Below are 22503 nucleotides of genomic sequence, written 5' to 3'. Positions count from 1 at the left end.
AAGAGTCCGAGCTTGCTGAGGAAAAACGTCTCCGCCTTTCTTGTGCAGAGGAGATGAAGACTGTTAAGGCTGACAATGATCGCTTGGGGTCAAGGGTGAAGGAGTTGCAGACTGAGGTTTATGAGTCATATGCTCAAGGCTTCGAGTGCGCTGTTTCTCAAGTGCGGGTGTTGTTTCCTGGGTCAGATGCGGACATGCTTGATGCAACTAAAGTGGTTGTGAACGGGCAGCTTGTGGATGATGGTGCTGCTGCTTCAGATGATAGTAGGGAGTCTAGTATCGGCGATAAGGCAGAATAGGCTTTAGTTTACTCTTTTTATTTTGTACAAGGTGTAATAGCTTTTGAACTTGTGACTGTTTTGGTTTTGTTAAACAACTCCGCGTATTAATCTCGGTAGCGGCATTTTGTGTTCCGAGTGTGTGGCTCGGTTTGATTATGACTTATGTTGTTCAAATGAAATTTGGTATTTCGATAAGTTATAACGGTGCGTTGTTATTGAAAGATGATTGTGTATGTGTATTGAAGGTGGCGGCAGCCATCCTTTGTCTGATCAAATTGTCAATGAGGAGAGCTGGGGTTCTAAATATAGGGCTTCTGTTTGAACGAACCTTTAAGATTTCGCTTGGATAACTTGGTTATTGCTTGTGTTTGTTTGTATTTACACGTGTTTCTCCGAGTATTATTATCGGAATGTGCGTGTTGTACTCCGAGTATGAAGCTCGGGTTAGTTTTAAATGTTCATTTGTTAGAAATGACGGGGATGTCAGTATGTACTTGTCCGAGTATTATGCTCGGCATGCGCATGTTGAATTCCGAGTATGAAGCTCGGATTAGTATGTTCGTTAGAAAAATTTTGACTTGTTTTTGTGGTGGAGGTTTTCCGAGAAATAAGCTCGGCTCGTGATGGTAAGGTTCCGAGGATTATGCTCGGATTCTCTGAAATGTACGTTTTAACTGCCAAAATGTGAACCGTTTTGATTGCTCAATAGTTTGTATGAGTACAATGATTTGTTGCGTCCGGCCTCGTTAAAACCCTCTCCGAGTAAAACCCATGTATTTTGGGAGAAAACCTTCGGAGGGGAAAAAGAGTACCATCATTCGCAAATTATAGATTACATCATGACTGATATTTCCTTAAGGAGGAGATGTTCCATGTTCCTGGAAGTTGATCTCCTTGAAGGGTTTCGAGCTTGTAAGCCCCCTTTCCGAGATTATGAAGTACTCGGAAAGGCCCTTCCCAGTTTGCCGCCAATTTGCCATGTGCTGGAGGTTTTCGGGCTTTCTCGGTGCGCCTAAGCACGAGGTCTCCATTGTTGAAAGATCTGGGAACTACTTTTCTGTTGTGTCTTTGCTCTAGGTATTGTTTTCTGGCTCGCTGCTTTATGGCAGAAATGTCTCTTTCTTCTTCTATGAGGTCCAATTCGGCTGTCCGAGCTTGTAGGTTGCTCGTTTGATCATAGAGCTCGGTCCTTAATGTTGGGACGCTGACCTCTACTGGGATAAGTGCCTCTGCGCCATATACCAGTTTGAAGGGAGTCTCTCCTGTGGCGGATTGAATGCTAGTATTGTAACTCCATAGAACTTCTGGAATGAGGTCTGCCCATTCTCCCTTAGCGTCGCCGAGCTTTTTCTTTAATCCCTGCAAGATAATTCTGTTAGCTGATTCAACTTGTCCGTTAGTTTGCGGGTGCTCTACTGAGCTGAAATGATGTTTGATGTTAAAGTTTGTTAGAAAGGCAGCGAGCTTATGATCTGTAAATTGTCTCCCGTTATCCGAGATTATCTCTCTTGGGATACCGTATCTGCATATGATATTTTTCCATAGAAAAGATCGCACTTTTTCTGCCGTTATATGTGCTAGTGGTTGCGCCTCTATCCACTTAGAAAAATAATCTATTGAAACCAAGAGGAACTTTACCTGGCCTGGCTCTTTCGGGAAAGGTCCGAGGATGTCTAATCCCCACCTATCGAAAGGCCAGCTTACCTCTATGGTATGGAGTTCTTCGGCTGGGGTCTCCGAGAGGGTGGCATGATTTTGACAATTATCACATGCTTTGACTTTGGAGATGCAGTCCCGTTTTATCGTCGGCCAATAATATCCTGTTCGCAGGATCTTTGCTGCTAATGCTCGGCCGCCGATATGGTTGCCGCAGACTCCTTCATGCGTTTCGGCCATAATCTCCTCGGCTTCTTTATTGCTGATGCACTTGAGCAATGGTTGTGAATGTCCTCGTCTGTATAGGGTGTTTCCGAGCACTGTGTAGAAACTTGCTCTTCTTCGGAAGAGTGGCAAGTTCGGCTCATCATTTGGAATGGTGCCTGTATTGATGTAATCGAAAAAAGGTGTTCGCCAATCTGGGACCTGTGTAATACTTAGAATTGCATCCTACTCAAAACTTGGTTTATCAAGTGTTAGTTGGGACAGTGCCGATGTGTTTTCGGCCTGCCGAGTTGTGGCTAATTTAGATAACACATCGGCCCTGGTGTTTTGTTCTCGGTTTACATGAATAATATCAAATTCTTTGAATTTTGAAATTAGATCCTTTGTTATGAGCCAATATTTCTCTAACAAAGGATCTTTTACCTGGAATTCTCCTTTTATTTGATGTACCACTAGTGAAGAGTCGCAGTAGGCTGTTATTCTTTGTACTTGTAGTTGTAGGGCGAGTTTTAGTCCAGCAAGTAGGGCTTCGTATTCCGCCTGATTGTTGCTTGCGTTGAAGCGGAACTGTAGTGATTGCTCGGCCACCACTTTGTTTCCTTCTTTGAGTAGTATCCCAGCTCCACTGCCTTCTTTGTTAGACGCTCCATCTACGTGTATGGTCCAACTGACTTCTGTATTATGTGTGTCATTGGTCATTTCTGATATAAAGTCGGCAAGCACCTGTGACTTCAGTGTTTTTCTTGATTCGTACTGAATGTCGAATTCGGAGAGCTCGACCGACCATTTTATTAATCTGCCAGCGAGCTCGGGTCTGGTTAGTATCTGCCTTAATGGTTGGTCCGTTCGTACTATGATTGTGTGGCTCTGGAAATAGTGCCGCAGTCTTCTTGCTGTTGTGATTAGTGCTAGCGCCAGTTGTTCTATCTTTGGGTACCGTGTTTCTGTTGGTTGTAGCACCCTACTGATGAAGTATACTGGGCTTTGATTTCTTCCTGTTTCTGTTACCAAAACCGAGCTTATAGCATGGTTAGATACTGATAGGTATAAGTACAGCGGCTTACCTGTCTCTGGTCTTTGGAGGATTGGTGGTGATGTGAGGTGTTGTTTAAGTTCGGCAAAAGCGTTCTCACACTCGTCTGTCCAGTTGAACTTCTTGCCTTTAGAGAATGTCTGGAAAAAGTGATAAGATCGGTTTGCCACTGCAGGTAAGAAACGTGACAAGGCAGCTATTCGTCCTGCAAGTTGCTGGACTTCCTTTACCGTTTTCGGGCTTGTCATGTTCAGTACGGCCTTGCATTTTTCTGGGTTGGCCTCGATGCCTCGAGATGTTAACATGAATCCAAGGAACTTCCCTCCTTGTACTCCGAACGCACATTTGTCTGGGTTACATGTTATATGCTCGGAGTTGCCTGAAGATTTCTACTAAGTCGTCACAATGCGACCCCTGCAAAGGTGTTTTTGCTACCATGTCATCTACATAGACCTCCATATTGCGGCCTATCTGTTTGTGGAATACCTTGTCCATTAGCCTTTGATACGTCGCACCTGCATTCTTTAGGCCAAAAGGCATTACCTTGTAACAAAAATTTCCATGTTCTGTTATAAAAGCCGTTTTGCTTTGGTCTTCTGGGTGCATCAGAATCTGGTTATAGCCAGAGTATGCATCCATAAAACTCAAAGCTTTGAAACCAGAGGCGTTATCAACTAATTTATCAATGCAAGGCAATGGGTATGCATCTTTGGGACAGGCTTTATTTAAATTTGTAAAGTCGACGCACATGCGCCATTTACCTGAACTCTTCCTTACCATTACCACGTTGGACAACCATGTGGTGAAGCGGATCTCTCTGATAAAACCTGCGTTGAGGAGCTTTTGGGTTTCTTCAAGTGCTGCTTTTCTTTTCTCCTCTCCGAGGTTCCTTTTCTTCTGTGCGACTGGTCGGATTGTTTCGTCAACTGCTAGCTTGTGGCAGATGACTTCGGGGTTTATTCCGGGCATGTCATCTGGTGTCCATGCGAAAAGGTCGGCGTTCTTACGCAGTATTTGAATGAGTCTTGCTCGTTCTGTCCCTTCTAACGCTTCTCCAACATATGTGCATTGCTTCTCGTTTGCTGTTAGTGTTACTTGCTGAAGGTTGTCCATTGGCCGAGGTCTGTCGCCGAGGTCTTCCCTAGGGTCTAGGTCGGCTAGTGTTGCCGAGCTGGCAGACATGTGAATTGCTTGAACTTGGGGCCGAGCTTCCTGCTTTGTTTGGACTGGTTTTAAACCAGCGTTGTAGCATTGCCGAGCTTCTCGATGATCGGCGTGTACTGTAGCGATCTTGTTTTCCTGCACTGGGAACTTGACGCACAAGTGTAATGTGGACACCACTGCCCTGAATATATTCAAGGCAGGTCTCCCGAGTATAATATTGTAAGGGCTGTAACAGTTTACTATTAAGTATTGAATGTCCATTGACTTTGACATAGGGATTTCTCCCATTGTGGTCTTTAGCCATATGTGTCCCATGATAGGGACTTTCTCTCCGGAGAACCCAATTAGCTCTCCAGAGGAAGGTCGTATTAATTTTTCAGATAATTTCATTTTTGTGAAGGTAGAGTAAAATAAAACATCAGCACTACTACCTGGATCTAATAATGTCTTTCTTACCAACAGTTCTCCGACTTGGATTGAAATCACCACGGGGTCGTCGAGGTTAGGGCTTGCCGATTTGAAATCTGCTTGAGTGAAAGATATTGTGGCATCTGGTTCTTTGTCCTTCCTCGGTTGTATGGTTCCTTCGATTGCCAACATTGCTCGGTAGCTCCTTTTCCTGGCCGAGCTTGTTTCTCCTCCACCTGCGAATCCCCCTGATATATGGTTGATGACTCCTCTTGGCGGCTCAGGCGTCGACTTCTTTTCTTTGTCGTCAGCCCTTGCTTGCTTATGCTCTATTCTGTCCAAATTTCCCCCTCTGCCCTTTCGGGTCTCGATATATTTGTCCAAGAGTCCTTGGCGTGCTAGCCTTTCCAGGAGGTCTTTGGCGACAATGCAGTCATCCGTAGTGTGGCCGAATTTTCGGTGGAAAGCGCAATGCTTTGTCTTATCCACGAACCTTTGGTCCTGGTAGTTTCCTGCTCAGGCTGGTGGTTTTATGATTTTGGCGTTGAGGATTTCTCTGATAATGTTTTCTCTTCTGGTATTGAATCTGGTGTATGTGTTGTAATTTGAAGCAGGCTTGGAGGGTTTCTTACTGTCCCTGTTGAATGGTGATCTGAAAGTTCTTTCCTCGTCTCTCCGATTTGGGTGTTTGTCCGATTTTTGGGCTTCTCGAAGTTCTTCGATTTCCATTTGACCTGCCGCCCTTTCTCGGAACTCCTCCAGGGTCTTCGGCTTTGTTATGGCAATGGTCTCCCGGAATTTACCAGGTCTGAGGCCGGCTTTGAGGGCGTGCAGGTGAACAGCTGGGTCCAAGTCTTGGATCTCCATGGTGGCGTCAGCGAACCTGGTCATGTAGTCTTTCAGGCTCTCATGCTGGCCTTGTTTGATGGTGCCGAGATAGTCCGATCCGTGGACGTAGATTCTTGATGCGGCAAAGTAGTCGATGAATGATCTGGCAAGATCTTCGAAAGAGGAAATTGATCCCTCAGGGAGTTTGGAGAACCAGAGTAATGCAGCACCGTCGAGGTAGGTTGGGAATGCTCGGCAAAGGACGGGCTCGTTCTTAGGGCCGTTGAAAAACATCATTGACTGGAACTTCTTTATGTGGGCTTGGGGGTCGCCGAACCCTTTGTACGGTTCCAGTGCGGTCGGGAGAGTAAAGTTTTTTGGCATCTGATAATTTGTGATCTCCTCGGAGAAGGGGTTGTCGAGGGTGAGCTTCTCCCTTGGCGGGGCGATGTTCAAGGGGTCTGTAGCACCTTGAGCCGAGTTTTTGGAGCTTTCTCCATTGTTCTGCGTAGACAACTCGGCTATTCTTCGTACTTCCGCCTGCAGCTCGGCGATTCGAGCTAGGAGGTCATCCTGTGAGAGTTGTGGGCTTTCCTTGTCAGCCATGTTCGATGATCGGGAATCCTGCAAAACAGGGTAGAAGACTAAACAAAGAAAAGAGTGGGGTTAGATGTACTCCGGCCCCACGGTGGGTGCCAAGTGATTCGTCCGAACATTGGGAGGCCGAGTTTGAGCACTTCCGAGCAAGTCGTTAGCCGAGAGGAAGGGCTTTACGTCGGCCAAGACCAAACACCGCGGCGGGAATACCTGCAAAAGATACTCCGACGCTCAAGTTAGTGACAGTCTCAGGAAAGAGAGAGAGAGAGAATAATTAAGTGAAAGTGAGATAGGTGAACTTAGAGTAAAAAGTAAGGGACCGAGGGTGATAGAACCTGAGACTTAGCCGAGTGTATTAGCTAGGTTTTATAGAAGTTGGTTTTTACCCGTTAGTAGGTGAGTCCTAGTTTATAGATTAGTTAAGATATTCGGTTTTGGTGCTATAAACCAGTTGAGCACGTTTCTTATTTTCAGTTGGGTGATGCTGCTTCGGTCCTGATCATGTGCCGAGATTTTCGGACGGCTGATACGGGACCGAGCTTTATGATACACGTGTCTTTTTAATTGTTTGGGTGAGGCCGAGCTTATCCGCTTTTGTTCCGAGCTTGTTTAATGTGACGTCAGCCTCAGGTATTTGCATACCGAGCATGCCGGACGACCGAGGATACAGGTAACGTATCATTAATAAAAAATATAAAAAATAATTTTAATTTTAATTCAAAATACTGAAGACGAATAAAATACTCAATCCAAAAAATAATTATTTACCTTAACAAACTTTTCTTCAACAGATAGGACTTCCAATTTAAAACACCAATAGTATGATTATTTTTACAATTTCGGCACGAGACAATGAATTAGATTAACCATTAATTTTTTTAAGAAAAAAATTTCTACCACATGACAATTATTTTTTTTCATACAATACAAACAAAAACAAGTTATTTGAAAAAAAAAAAACCTTTAGTCTTTTATTAAAACAAGTTCATAAGAAAATACGCATATGATATAAAAATTTGTGTTATATACAAAAATTTATATACTATATTAATGAAATATGTACAGAATATATAATTTGGTGTACAATGTAAAAATTTTAATACATAGTACAAAAATTTTGATGTGTAACACAGAAATTTTAGAAGATTACATCTCTAAAATATTGACTTACTCAACTAACAAAATACATTCGCAATAAAAATTTGTGTGTTATGTGTAAAATTTTTTATACTATATTAATAAATTTGTGTTATATACAAAAATTTATTTACTATATCAATAAAATACATATAACATATAAATTTTGGTGTACACCACAAAATTTGGTGCATAATATACAATTCTTGATGTGCAGCACAAATTTTTAAAGGACTACATACCTAAAACATTTATTCACCCAATAAACAAAATACATTCATAGCAAAAATTTGTATGCTATATACAAAAGTTTGTGTACTGTATTGATAAATTTGTGTTATTACAAAATTTTTTATGCTATGTTTTAAAAAATTGTGTACTATGTTAATAAATTTTTGTAGCATTACTGAACATAAAAAATACTAGTATTAGTACCAAAGATAGATTGAGAAATTTTATGACCAAACAAGTTATACACATCTCGTCTCTCTGTTTTCACTTCCAAAGAGAGACCGAAAACTTGAGCACCATATTCTTTTCTTTCTTCTCCCTTCTTCCCCTTCTCTTCTCCGTTTTTCATCTTGTGTTTGCTTTGATATTTTAAGCTTCAATTATTTTTTTAATCAAAATATGTATTCATTCTCAGGTTATATTTTAATATAAAAAGTATTTTTTTAAAAAAATTTAGATCTAACATATCGTTGCTATTTACAAATTTCATATGTATTTAGTATCTGACCAAGTTATAATCCAGTAGCCTCCTGATTAGTAAAGAGGTTACAGAAGTATCGAAAAATTATTAACCCCAAATAATAGTAAGATTTTTATTTAATGTCCCAAGCGATAGTAATAGGTTTTTGGGGAATTCTTATATACGGTACGCTTTGACAAGCAATGTTACTGATAGTGATGACCTGCCTTATTATATGGCAATTTTTTACATCCATAGTCTACATAATTAAATCAATTTGGTTGTAAATTAAACTTACACTATTCAATATCAAAGTAGTCTACACGTTACAATTTAGAAATTGCTTCCATAAATAAAGATAAAGATTAGGACTGAAGTGTAAGTTGGTGCTTCAATAGCTGGATATTTATAGCGTATAAAATGTCAAATTATACATTTCCAAACAACATATATTCATCAAATGCTACGAAGTGGCCTAATATGGACTCGTGGCCAAGGCTTTATGTCCTCCAATATTACACTCTTATTGTGGTCGTTGAGGTCAGAATTTTGCAATGATAATATCTGATTTCACTCCAAAGACAATGGCTAGTAATGAATTGAACATAAAAAAAAGCAAGCAACAAAGATTTGATAAATCCAAACATGTCAGAAGGCAATGCCACTTGATAGCGCACTGCCAATTCAACAACCGGAGAGGCTGAGATAAAAATAGGAAAAACGCAACCTTATCTTCAGGGGCAGCCGCAAGGTATGCCTCCTAACTAAAGGATGGTGCATGCACATGAATTCATCTTTTGCTTGTTCTCCTGGTTCTTTTCTGCAAGATAAGTAGATAGCCAAGGGGGAAGAGCGTATCGTGTGAGTGTAATTTAGTAATAAATAAATAAGTATCTTTAACTTGCCAAAAGCATCATATCTTTCAGAGCAACATAATATTAATAGCTACATTGATAGATATGAAGGACAAACAGATGACATCAGACAAAAGATAATTAACCTTATTCCACTAAGTTGGAACAGCTGCAGCCAGAGTGTTCTATCTTATTATTTTATGCATATTTTTTTCAAGATGCACTGTCATAATTGTGATTATTTACCAGACTAGACTCACTAACAGACCAATACCATAATACTACATTCACCATTACTGATCACGATCTGTTCAAGTTGTTGGAAGGAACATTTTCCATGACATCACAAGAACTACTTTAAAATCATTTGTGTCTTAACAGTCTCTATTCTACATCATTTACATCTCCATCCTGTTATAAAAGTAGGAGTGGGAAAGAAAGTGAAATGCCATACAGAAACAGATGGACGGAAGTTGGAACAGGATAAGAGATAGACTATAAAGTATAAACTATATAGCTTAAAATCAACTAATGAAAAATTAAATTTGCCAAATTTTTGCGGCACCTATGCTGGTATGTATTTGGTTAAGGTACTTGCTGGATGCACACGACTTATCTGTAACGGATTTTCTTTGTTTTTTTTTTTTAACTCTTTCCATTGTTCACAGTTTACTATCAACTACTAGGATACAAGAGCTGATATCTCACAGGTATAAGCCAGTCCATGCAACCTAGATGGTTCAGAAAAAGAACAAAACGTTGGATTGAACAAACCTGATTTCTTTTTAACTAATGGAGGTTGCACTACAACATGCATGGTAATAGCACCACCAGGGATGTCACCAAATGTTATTCTGGAATCCGCAAGAGTTTTGTTGTTTTCCAAAACTTTGCCCGCATGTATAATTTTTACATCATTTACTGACTTTGGCGTAACTGTTTTGCCTGTAGACAAAAATATTCAAATAAAGTTATGGATAAACAAATAGCTGAGACGAGAGAACAAAAGGTTAAATCAAATTGGTGTTAAATGACAATACTCATGTAAAAAGTATTCATGGAAAAGGAAGTTGAGTCTTTCATTGTTAAGAAGGATAATGCGTAAGACAGGACTTTGTATTAACTTTTTTGGTTAAACATAAAACTTGACTACAAACTAGTGAACTGCAGAATAAATGCATGCAGAACAGCATCCATTTCTGTAATTTAGAGAAGTAATACAAAATAATAAGAAAAATATTACATATTTTAGCTTATATAATTTATGCTTAATGAGAGATAATGAGTATGGCGAGATTGTAGCACTGTTACTGTCGTAAACCATAAAACAATAAAAATGCCTAGCACATATTTGCAGATAATCACTGAAAGATGAATCTAATGCTTGCTTTGAATTAGTTCTTTTTGGAAGGGTATCTAAATAGAGCATTCAATAACAATAGTTCAAAAATAACAACACAAATTATCAACACATGTACAAAAATAACAAAATCTATCTCATAGATGCCCCTCAGGATGACTCACCTTGAGGCCACTCGGTAATTAGCCTTTGCTTAAGGGTAGCAACTGTAGTAGATGGTAAGTAAGTCCTGTGCGCTATATCAGTTCCATCATATATGCGGAATTTAAGCTCAATCTCCTCTCGTTCAGCCATGATGGCCCGTCTCCACCTCTGCCAAGCTTATGCAACTGCAGAACGGTACTCCCCCGCATCAAATAATTTGGACTCACCAGGTCTACCTGCAAATAAATTCCCCTTCCAATGACTTCAATCCATTTAGAAACAATTCAATCACCACCTTAAATATTCTAAATGAAAAAAAAGGAAATCAATAAAATCAATAGTTCGATCAAGAATTGTATGGCAGGGTAGAAGGTTTTCAAGTGTAGGCACCTATAGCATATGTTTAGATTGGGAGACCACAAAATTAAAATCCCGAAACATAAACACGAAGAATGAAGTTAATGCACACGGTATCAACATGATCGTGCACAACTAACCTCAATGACTCCGCTGGAAATTTCCTTATTACAGCAAGCTCGCAAAAATTGCACATCTGAATTGACAGCTGGATAATCAATACAACCAAGTGAACACCTCATATGATCCAATTGCTTCTCCAAACAATCTTTACGACAGATATTTCTGCGTGAAGATATGGAATTTTAAGGCACAAAAAAATAAAGAAGAAGAAGAAGATCGGATTCCTACAGATCGCACCGAATTCAAATCAGAATTGATTCTATTCGAAAGCAAAACCTTATGAATCAAAAGGAGAATTGATTGGCATGCTCTCGACCGAATGAGATTCTACCGTATTACATGTATATATACGGCGCAAATTAAACCCTAGAATTGCAGGGAAAACGAAGAACCTAAACAAAGTGACGAATCAGACTCAACTTTCAATAAGGAATGGGTTTCTCAGAACGGGAAAAAAAATCCTGAAATTCTAGATAGCTAAAAGTGAAATTCAGGAAGAGAATAACAATATTTTCTTCAAAAAGAAAAAAAAGAAGAAAGAAAAGAAATGAAAAGTGTGAGAGTTTAGGGGAAAATTGATAGTACCTGGTCAAGAAGCCATTAATGGATGATGAGTGAGAATGTGAAAGTGTTGTTAGAGAGAAAGAGATCTATGTGAGAGTGGTGTGGGTTCGTTTCGGTTTCGATTTCGTTTTCGTGATGCTTTCTTTCTCCTCGCTCTTGTTGCTTCTTCGATCGGTTAATAGAGAGAGAATGGATCTAACTCTCAACAGTGGCAAAGCGGTTACCACTTACGACTTAATGAGTGGTATATCCAGTGCGGCCGGTTCTACAAACCCCAGGTGTAGTGCATTACTTGTAGTTTGCCACGTCATACGAGTTAATGGTATTGCCGTGTGTAGTGACTAGTATACCCTTGCCTAGGGTCCTCTTTGCTTTCTTTATTTCTGTGTGTTCTAGCCTTCTAGGTAATGCCTGAAGGAGTTAATTGCTCATAGAGTCCGTGGCAATTTTGACATTTTGCAACGTTATTTTTATTTTTTTTTATCAGATTGTTAAAAGTTATTGTTTTTTAAAAAATATTATTCTTATACCAAACATTTTTAATATTTATATAAGAATATAATAAATATTAATTAATTATATATTTAAATTATTTTTTAATTAATAAAATAAAAAATTATGTATTTGATTATTAAAAATATTAATATTAAAATAATATTTTTTTATAAAAAATATACACTTAATAGGATTTTTTTTATTAGGTTGTTAAAAATTAATGAACAGGTGGGAAAAAAAAGGAGAAAGTTGAACCTACTAGTGGTACATTTTTTTTTGTCTTCTGTGTTTTTACTATAGTAGTGAGAACGAGACCTCACTTGTTAGTTGTTACTTGATTTGGTAATTTAATAATTTAGAATATATAAGTTATCGAATTTTTAATTTAATACTACATTTTTATTTAAAATTGTTTCGAGCGTTACCTGAAATTGGGTCGCTTTAGGGTTGGCAAGCGAAGTCCAAATTTTCAATGGAGCGGATTCTGACTTATTTCACGTTTGGTGAGGATGGTACCTGCAAAATATTCCGATGTCTAGGTTAGCAAAGGTCTTAGCAGGTTTTAATGTATTGGAACTTAAGTATACCTGAAGGGTGTCAGTATATTTATAGGTGATGTGTCAATAACCACAGTTGGAGTAGTTCCACTTTTGATGGTGGATAACCGTCCCTTTATCTTAGGGTTATTAAGATCTCTCTTCTAGAAGTGGGTGAGAGATATTAGGGATTGATTATAACTCCTCTAAGACGGAGTCATCAAGCAGCGCTCTTATCCAACCTCTCAAAAGGTCGGTCACATGGTGGATGTCTTTTGGGCCTGGCCTATGGTTTTGTTAACGGAGGGTTCTTTTAGGGTTTCTTGTATAAGGCTTCTGTTGTTTTCTCCTAGTTTAGTACTTGCCAGCTTGAAAAGGGCATCAGCTCGGCTGTGGAGTTTCCAAGTTATATGCTGGACTTCAGTGTCATCAAATTGTTGAAGATGTTCAAGCGTTTTTTCTAAGTATCTCTTCATATTAGGGTCTTTTGCTTGGTATTCTCCATTAATCTGTGAAGTTACTATCTAGGAATCACTGAAGATTATTACTTTGGTCGCTCCCATTTCTTTGGCAAGTTTCAGTCCTACGATCAGGGATTCATATTAGACCTGGTTGTTGGAAGTAGGGAACTCAAATTTCAGGGAAACTTCAATTTGAGTCCCTTCTTTATTGACCAGTATTATGCCGCTCCACTTCCGACCTTATTAGATGACCCATCTACATAAAGTTTCCAGGTCGTGGAACTCTCTATTTATTCAACTGTATTCTGTGACAAAGTCGGTAAGGCATTGGGCTTTAATGGCAGTCTGAGTTTCGTACTTCAGGTCAAACTCAGATAGTTCTATGACCCATTGCACTATCTGACCTGCGATGTCGGTCTTTTAGAGAATATGCTTCATGGGTTGATTTGTCCAGACTCTTATAGTATGTGCCTGAAAGTAAGGTCGGAGTCTTCTGGACGACATGATTAAGGCATATGCAAATTTTTCTATTTTGTTGTACCTTAACTTTGGTCCTTGTAACACTTTGCTAGTGAAATAGATGAGATAGTGTCCAACCTCATCTTCTCGTATCAGTACTGAAGCCACTGCCTTTTCAGCAACAGCTAGATACAACACCAACTCCTCTCCCGCTTGTGGCCTGGTGAGGATGGGTGGTTCACTTAAGAATTTCTTAATTTCTTGAAAGGCCTATTCGCATTCAGAGTTCCACTCAAATTGGCATCCCTTTCTTAGTAATGAAAATAATGGCAAGGATCTCAAGGCTGATTCCGCCAAGAATCTGGATAATGCAGCGAGTCGGCCATTTAGTTGTTGGACTTCCTTTAAGCAAGTCAGACTCCTCATCTCTAAGATAGCTCTACAGTTGTCAGGGTTAGCCTCAATCCCCCTTTCTATGAGCATGAAACCTAGGAATTTTTCTACTTCTACTGTAAAGGTACATTTGGTGGGATTCAGTCTCATCCCGTGTCTTCTTATGGTGTCGAAGACTTGTGAGAGGTCGGATAGAAGGCAGGTCTCATCCTTAGTTTTTACTAACATGTCGTCCACATAGACTTCTATTAAGCTACCGAGGTGAGGTGCATACATTTTGTTCATCAACCTTTGATACGTGACCCCTGTGTTTTTTAATCCAAAAGGCATGACCACGTAGCAGTAGTTTGCTCTAGGTGTGATGAACGATGTCTTTTTCTGATCCGACTTATATATCGAAATTTGGTTGTATCCCGAGTATGTGTCCATGAATGATAGGTACTTGTATCCCGAGGACGAATCAACCAAAGCATCAATATTGGGTAGGGGATATGGGTCTTTTGGACAAACTTTGTTGAGGTCGGTGTAGTCGACACACATCCTACATTTCCCATTTTGCGTTTTTACTAGTGCCACGTTTGCTAACCATGTCAGGTACTTGACTTCCCTTATGAATCCTGCTTCAAAAAGAGCTTGAACATGCTCTTCAAACACCTGAGCTTGCTCCAATCCGAGCTTACGACGTCTTTGTTGCACAAGTTAGGATCTGGAATAGACAGCCAGCTTGTGCGTCATGAGCTCGGGGTCTATTCCAGGCATATCGGAGGCCTTCCAAGCGAAGAGGTCGGAATTTTCTTGTAGGAGTTTTACGAGCTCCTTCTTCAAATCTGCTTTCATGTAAGCTCTTATGTTGGTGTTTTTTCCTTCTTCTTCCCCGATTTGGATTTCTTCCATTTTCCCTTCAGGTTGTGACCGTAACTCTTCCCTTTCTCGGACTCCTCCGAGTTCAATGGTATTGACTTCTTTACCTTTACCTCGTAGGTTCAAGCTTTCATTGTAGCATTTTCTTGTCAACTTTTGATCTCCTTTGATGGTAATGATCCCTTCCTTTGTCGGGAATTTCATATAGAGGTGAGGAGTAGAAATGACGGCTCCCAGTCGATTTAGCGTTGTCCTGCCAATTAAGGCATTGTAGGCTAACGACACATCCACAACAATATAATCGATACTTAGGGTTTTGGACTTCAATCCCTTTCCAAAAGTAGTATGTAGGGAGATGAACCCTAGTGGCTTAATTAGGTGTCTCTCAACCCGAAAAGAGTGTCTGGGTAGGATTTCATCTCTTTTTCTTCCAGTCCTAATTTGTCAAAGGCATGCTTAAATAGTATGTCGGCCGAGTTTCCTTGGTCCACCAAAGTTCTGTGTAGATTTACAATGGTAAATATCATGGTGATTACCACGGGGTCATCATGCCCTGGTGAAATCGCGCTACACGTCCTCTTTTGTGAAGAAGATGGTGGGGAGGTCGGGAAGCTCTTCTCCGATGTAGTAGACTTCTTTCAGGTATCTCTTTCGAGACGACTTGGTCACTCCTCCCCCAGCAAAGCCTCCTGCTATCATATGAATGTGTCACTCTGAGGTTTGTGGGGGCTGACCCCTTCGGTCAGCTTCTTCGTTGTCTCTTTACCTTTTTCCGTGATTGTCCGACCTTTCTATGAAATATCTATCCAACCGATCTTTCTTGGCCAGTTTTTCTATCACATTTTTTAGGTCGTAACAATCATTCGTAGAGTGTCCTTAAAACTTGTGATATTTGCAATATTCGCTGTGGCTTCCCCCTTTCTTATTTTTGATCGGCCGCAGAGGGAGAAGCTTCTCGGTGTGACAGATTTTTCTGTAGACATCTACGAGAGAAACTTGTAGCGGGGTGTAGTTATGATATCTCCTAGGTTTTTCCGATTTGAACTCTTCCTTTTTCTTGGGCTCTTTCTCTTTTTCCCGAGGTTGGAGAGAATTCCCTAGTCGCCAGTTTGGTTCTCGCAGCTTGGCATTCTCTTCCATATTGATGTATTTTTCAGCTTGTTCCTGTACATCGCTCAAAGAAGTAGGGTGTCTTTTTTAGATGGACTGGGAAAAGGGTCCTTCTCAGAGGCCATTTACTAACCCCATTATTACTGCCTCAGTGGGCAGGTCTTGGATTTCCAAACATGCCTTATTGAATCTTTCCATGTAATCTCTCAGGAGTTCGCCGACCTCCTATTTGACTCCGAGTAGGCTGGGTGCATGCTTAACCTTATCCTTCTGAATTGAAAATCGCGTAAGGAATTTACGGGCAAGGTCGTCAAAGCTAGTAACCGACCTAGGTGGAAGGCTGTCGAACCACTTCATGGCGGATTTCGTTAAAATTGTCGGGAAGGCCTTGCAGCGTGTAGCATCCGAGGCGTCAGCCAAGTACATCCGACTTTTAAAATTGTTGAGGTGGTGCTTCGAGTCGGTTGTCCCGTCATAAAGATTCATATCGGGACTTTTAAAGTTTCTAGGAACTTTAGCCCGCATGATATCTTCAATAAAAGGATCTTCTCCTCCCAACGGGGTATCTTCTCGAGTTGTGCTCAAGCTCTTATTGCGGATGTCGGGTTCCAGTTTAGAGAGCTTTTTTTCCAGCTCTCTCTGTCGCTCGATTTCTTTTCTCAGATTCCTCTCTGCTTCGTGCTGCCACTCTAACTCTTGTTCTAAATGTGCAAGGCGGTCATGGTGTCCATGTAGCAGCCCCATGAAGTCGGTGGAATGGGGTTGTTCTTCCTTGTCTGGGTGGCGAACCTCAGAGAGGATCCTTCTGTGGTGATGCCTTCCTGAGGAGCCTTCTCCGTGCGGTTCCTTCGTAATTGGAGGAGGCACCACGAGAGCTTGGTCGTTATTGACCGTGTCTCGGTTCTCAGAGTTTGATTCTGACACCGTGCGTCCGTCTTCAAGGTGATCATCCGCCATGGGTGTTGACTTTCCAGTCCCTGGAAACGGTGCTAATGAGGGTTACCTGAAACTGAGTTGTCTTGAGGTTGGCAAGCGAAGCCCAAATCCTCAATGGAGCGGATTCCGACTTATTCCACGTTCGGTGGCCGTCGTCCGAGTTGTTTGTGAGAAGGTGGGGGAGGGGGTGGTACCTGCAAAATACTCCGATACGTAAGTTAGTAAATGTCTTAGTAGGTTTTAATATATTGAAACTTAAGTATACTTAAAGTGTGCCAATAACCATCGTTGGAGTAGTTCCACTTCTGATGTAGGATAGCTATCCCTTTATCTTAGGGTTGTTGAAATCTCTCTTCTAGAATTGGGTGAGAGATATTAGGAGTTGGTTATAACTCCTCTGGGAAGAAGTCATCAAGCAACGCTCTTATCCGACCTCTCAAAGAATCGGTCACACGTTGAATATTTTTTCGACCTGATCTATGTTTTTGAACCAAATATATGTTTTTTGGTCAGACATGAATAAAAATTATTTAAAAAAATATATATCGTCATTTATAGAATATTAAAGATTTGTAAAGATATAAAATCAATTTGATACTTATAATTTTTTTGATTAGTTTAATGAAATTATCAAATGAATTAAATAATCAAATTGTATAATTAAGTACGATTAGAATTTGAGTCAGTATAATATTTAATTTATGTAGAGGAAACTCCATTAATTAATTACAAGCTAAGAATCAGAATTAGAATCACATCAACTGAAATATTGCTTTAGAATTTGTCCTTGTCTTCCGTCTTCACCCTCCTTCACTATTAAAGTATTAAGTATTAACCACCTCCATGGCATGGAATCGAACTAGCTTTTCCAACCACTTTGGTTATATTTTCCAATCCGAAAGAAGGTGTCCCATCGTGGTCTCCACAACGTATTGTTCCATGTCATACACAAATTACATGCATCCATGAATTCTCATCTATGACAAGTAATAAAATAGGTAAAATTTTGCTAAGAAACTAATAAAATATATGTACAATGTATATAATTGGTTGTTTATTTAGTTTAATATGAATTAAAAAATGAATATTCGACTTATTTTAGTTTTTTTTCTGTTTTCATCAATACAATAGGATCATAAATTATATTATAAATGGTATGCCCAAAATAATCATCCACTTTAAAATGAAAAGAACCATCTACAATTATACTAACATAACATCTGCCTTAATTTAAAATTTTAAATTATAATAGACTCCATGTACACAATATTTTTAACAAAGCCATTTAATCAGGCAAAATTATGTTAAATTCAATCCAAATCAATTAAACACCCAAATTAGAATGAAAATAACCATCAACCTACCTAGTAAAACGAACATCCAGTCTATTTCAGTTTTTCTTTTAATTTTTTTATTTATATTAACACAACAGGATAATAAATTGTACTACAAATAGTATACATAAAATAACCATCCATTTTAGAATGGGTAAAACCATCCGTAATTATAGTAAAATGCACATTTGTCTTATTTTACATGGTTTAAAGTATAGTACATGATGTATTTCAATCCCTATGCAACTTTTTATTGAGCTCTCAATCCGTCTTCGTAAAATGAATATCCAAACTATTTTACTGATTGGACTATGTCTATTATGACCAAAAGGTGGCTGTGGCTTTTACTGATTTTTTAATGATAGATTTCAAAATAAACAGCACCCCAATTTTTAAAACTCTTGAACTTAAAGAAAAAATGGTACCATTTCTAATAGTAACTCCTATATTTGAAACATTAAATGACCTCAAAATATATTTAAAAATAAACCAAATATAACAACAAAATAAATTAAAAGGTATTAAATCCTAAAGATATGCAGAAAATATCAGATAATAATTCTAAAATTTTATTGGTCAAGTTACCATTCTAGGACAGGTTAAGCATATAATATGCAACTAGCCTACTATTACAGATGCATTATATATACACACTACAGTAATTTCAGCGACTCCATTGAAAAGAAACAATGAATTTCAAAACATATCATATGATGGCAATGGCTAGTTTCTCTTTCTTTTTCAAGAGATTTATTTCTCATTGTCACAGACATGCTTAAACAAATACCAATTCTAATAATAGCAACTAGCAAGCAACCCAAATTATCTGAAAAGAAACAGCAATAAAAATAACAAATTTGGTTAATAAATTAATTTCTTTTTTTTTTCAAAAATGACAACAAAAATCTTATTTCCTTGCACAAATAACATAATCTTATCAACAAGTAATTATTCAGCAAAAAATTAGAAAGCATCAAAATCGTTATTTTATATATTTATTACCTAATACATCTTTACACATAATCATACACATGTGCTGTTCCAGCAGCTAGATGCCAATATCCAGAAGCATCAACATTTTTCAATCGAAATTAATAAATTAAAAAGATCAATTATTTTGCATTAAACCAATCATACCCAAAAAAATTCACGACTCAAATAGAAAAAAGAAAAATTTCAACCCACAAAAAGAAAGAAAAACTGAAAATTGTACGTGTTGTGAGTAGGGGTGGGTAGGAGCGGATTTTTGCCCTACCCGACCCCGCCCTGCCGTCCTTATACTCCACTACTACCTGCCCCACCCCTACTCGCGGGTAGTAGGCTGCCCTACCCTAACCCGCCCCCACGGGTACCCGCCTCGCCCCTACCCGCCCCTATAAAAATTTAAAATTCATAACTAAATTAAAATACAAACATAAGATTCATACAATGTCAAATAACTTGAAATTAAAAAAAGATTAATGTTTAATCACTACAAATTTAACAGCATAATAAAAAAATTGCATCAAAAGAGTCTTCAATCATTATTCTTGTTCTTCCACCATTTAACAAACCTACATTGAAAACACAGCATAAAAACTAGTTAAGTTAAGCATTATGAACAGTAAACACAAAGTTTTATCAAATAACTTAGCACCATTTTTGAAAAAAAGGTGAAATAATTTTTCAGAAGTAACAACAATACCATTGAGAAGAAAGCAACACCAAATTAAAATTTCAAAACAAAGATAAACAAAAATAGAAGCAGCTAACACTTATTTTAGAATTGAACAATTTGCATAAGTATAGTTTCTATGGTCAACAAATAAAATAACTTTAATGATGATGCAATTAAAAATTACTATATAACTATGCAGAAATAGTTACTCTAACTCTTATTTTGTAAAATAATAAATAAAAAAACCAATCTTAGTAATGCCTCATGCTAAGAAATAAGAATATATAAAAATTGAGTCCTATTAACCAATCTCACCACTCTTTACCTGTTAACCATAACTAATCAAGTGTTATCCCAGCAAAAATTTCTCAATTATATCAAAAGACCAAGTGCAAACTCTACAAGCCTGGTTCCAAGTTCCAAGTTTCTAGTCAATCTTTTTTAAAAGTAAAGCCAAAAACAAATTAGCACCAATGCATCATATATCACACTATAGTCTCTTCTCTAAATACTTAAACCAGTTTGACAAGAACTAACTTTTTAAAAAATTTAAGTTTATTCAATGTTAATTCTAATAAAATTCATTGTATAAAATAAGAGTAACAAATTTACAGTCAACGGATTAATAATTTAATAAGCAAATTTGATACAACAATGCTAAATGTAAGCTGTAACATCAGCAAGTGAATCACTCATTACCTAAATAAGTTTCATGTGTATACATAGCAAGCATGATGACTTGATGGTGTTAGATTGAAATCAATTATAACTAATCAAGCACAAATCACAAGATTGACTGACTCTGAATCAGCTCCAAAAGAATACATGGCATTATGGATAATCAGCCTTCAATTTTATAACTACCACAAGTATCTTGATTGCTAGAAAATATTAATCAAGAAAGCCATAAACAACACTTAAACAGAAAAGCCATATGATATATATTTAACATAAAAAATGAGAAGTAATAGATAATTTCAGTTTCCAAACATACTTTGATTTAAAAAAATAAAGATACATAAGGCCAACATACATAAATTAGGCCGATTCTTACTAGTAAGTAAGAAAACTTACAGTTATTATTCAAACAAATTGCAAAGCTCATGCTTTAAAGAAGTACATAAATCAACTCAGATTAGCAAATGTTAATTTCTTTAAAAAGGAGAGGACCTTGGCAGGGCCAACAAGTTCCTGAGGGCTGAGGACATCATTCTTTATATCGTCATTTAGGGATTTTTCAAGATCAATAATTATTGTATTCAAAGAAGTCCTCTGTCATTCATCAACAATTTACATAATATTAATGAAAAGGCAAGTTTAACTGTTCTAACATAAAAAAAATTAACTATAAAATCTACTCACAAAAAACAAATCTGGAGAAGGCAAGAAGCAAAGAGCAAACCAGTAAGCTGTAAGTAGTGAGTAAAGGAGGAGTGCTTGCTGCTTACCAGTGAGACGACGACAGAGGAAAGAAGGACCAGAGACTGCAAATCAAAGAGACGAACGGCGAGGAGAGTGACGGCAACGAGAGAAGTGCGAGCGAAGTGAGTACGGTGAGGGAGAGCGGCGAGGTGAGCGACTGCGCGACGACGGCGGTGAGCGACTGAGCAAAGCAAGCAACAGCGGCGGTGAGCCACGGAGTCGGTGAGCAAGGTTGCTGCTGTGTGGGTTTCTGGGATCTGGGTAAGTGAGTGCTGTGTGTGTTTCTGAGATTTGGGTATGTGGGTAGGTGGGTATGAGGGTATGAGGGAGGCAACCCTAATTGCTAAGAGAGATATATATATATGAGGGAGTATATGTACACTCCGGGGCGGGTAGGGGCGGGTTTACCATGAACCCGACCCCGCCCCGCCCTGATCAACACCCCGCCCCGCTTCGGGTCGGGTTTAAACCCGCCTTGGTTGGGTTGGGGCGGGTTGGGTACCCGCGGGTTCGAGTACTCCTGCCACCCCTAGTTGTGAGTGGCGGCACAACACAATGAAAGAGGATGAGACTGGGGAAGAGCAATTCCATTCACACGGGAGAGAGGAAGGCAGTTATGCTGTGCGACGATGTCGCTCGATCCTTCGCGGTGCGCACGGCGACGTCTCCCGAGTCTATGTGTGATGGCGACTGTTGTGGGTTGCGAAACGATACTGTTAAAAGAAGATGAGAATATCTGAGGAGTAAATTTGTGCAAATAGGAGAGAAAATTAGTAGTTTTCAAGTTTGCATTGTTTACGATATGAAATTTTTATTTGGGTTGAATTTAAAATTGAAAATAAATAATAATTAATTAATTTAATTATTATTTAATTTTAATTACAAAACTATTCTTATTATATCCATTATACATTAATTATATTGACTTTTATACTTTTTCAAATAGGTATTACCTAATAGACAACAAGTAACAAATTAAAGAAAAATGAAAACATGTAAGCATACATACACAATGTACAGTGAGTGCATCCCTCCTAGCTACTTTCCATAATATATACGGGAGAAATACAGTGAAAGTATATATCCGTATATATATTGTTTCAAGGCATCCTCAAAACGGTATATATATTGTTTTGAGACATACTTAAAACGAATTGAATTTATTTTAGTTTACGAAAAAAAGACCTAAAAGATAATAGTGAGAATTTTAAATGTGTTTTTATGTCAGCTTTAAACGATGATAGGAATACTTATAAATAATTTTAATATTTAAATTAGTAAAAATTCAAACAAGTTTATGCGAATTAAAATTGAATAATATTTTAGTTAAATAAAGTATTTAGAGAAAAGAATGATAATTTATCAAAAAAAAAAATGATAATTTGATCATCACTCCTAAAATTTTTTTATATGAATA

At 38.3% G+C, this 22503-nt stretch overlaps 2 protein-coding genes and 1 long non-coding RNA gene across 8 annotated transcripts; all 3 read right to left on the bottom strand.

The window, feature by feature from the left end:
• Positions 1-1118: 1118 nt before the first annotated feature.
• Positions 1119-6201, bottom strand: LOC140173587 (uncharacterized). Its single transcript, XM_072198069.1, has 5 exons — positions 5400-6201; positions 4023-5279; positions 3649-3807; positions 2586-3544; positions 1119-2387 (listed from the first exon to the last, which is right to left on the bottom strand). Exons 1-5 carry the CDS (start codon positions 6199-6201, stop codon positions 1119-1121), a joined length of 4446 nt encoding a protein of 1481 aa, XP_072054170.1.
• Positions 6202-8392: 2191 nt separating this feature from the next.
• LOC112695846 (membrane-anchored ubiquitin-fold protein 3) lies at positions 8393-11816 on the bottom strand. Of its 6 annotated transcripts, none has more exons than XM_025748354.3 (5): positions 11444-11689; positions 10876-11020; positions 10399-10614; positions 9649-9819; positions 8393-8840 (listed from the first exon to the last, which is right to left on the bottom strand). In XM_025748354.3, exons 3-5 carry the CDS (start codon positions 10526-10528, stop codon positions 8785-8787), a joined length of 357 nt encoding a protein of 118 aa, XP_025604139.1. In that variant the 5' UTR covers positions 10529-10614; positions 10876-11020; positions 11444-11689; the 3' UTR covers positions 8393-8784. The 6 variants fall into 6 exon arrangements, with proteins under 6 accessions (XP_025604139.1, XP_025604142.1, XP_072052745.1 ...); XM_025748357.3 differs by having other exon boundaries at positions 10876-10943; positions 11444-11683; XM_072196644.1 differs by having other exon boundaries at positions 10399-10640; positions 10876-10943; positions 11444-11679.
• Positions 11817-18970: 7154 nt separating this feature from the next.
• Positions 18971-21431, bottom strand: LOC140173410 (uncharacterized). Its single transcript, XR_011862125.1, has 2 exons — positions 21113-21431; positions 18971-19560 (listed from the first exon to the last, which is right to left on the bottom strand). It is a non-coding gene; the product is annotated as an uncharacterized lncRNA (long non-coding RNA).
• Between the last annotated feature and the right edge of the window lie 1072 nt (positions 21432-22503).

The sequence above is a fragment of the Arachis hypogaea genome, chromosome 6, assembly GCF_003086295.3.
Source record: "Arachis hypogaea cultivar Tifrunner chromosome 6, arahy.Tifrunner.gnm2.J5K5, whole genome shotgun sequence".
NCBI classification, from domain to species: domain Eukaryota; kingdom Viridiplantae; phylum Streptophyta; class Magnoliopsida; order Fabales; family Fabaceae; genus Arachis; species Arachis hypogaea.
This window is presented reverse-complemented; position numbering and strand designations above follow the sequence as displayed.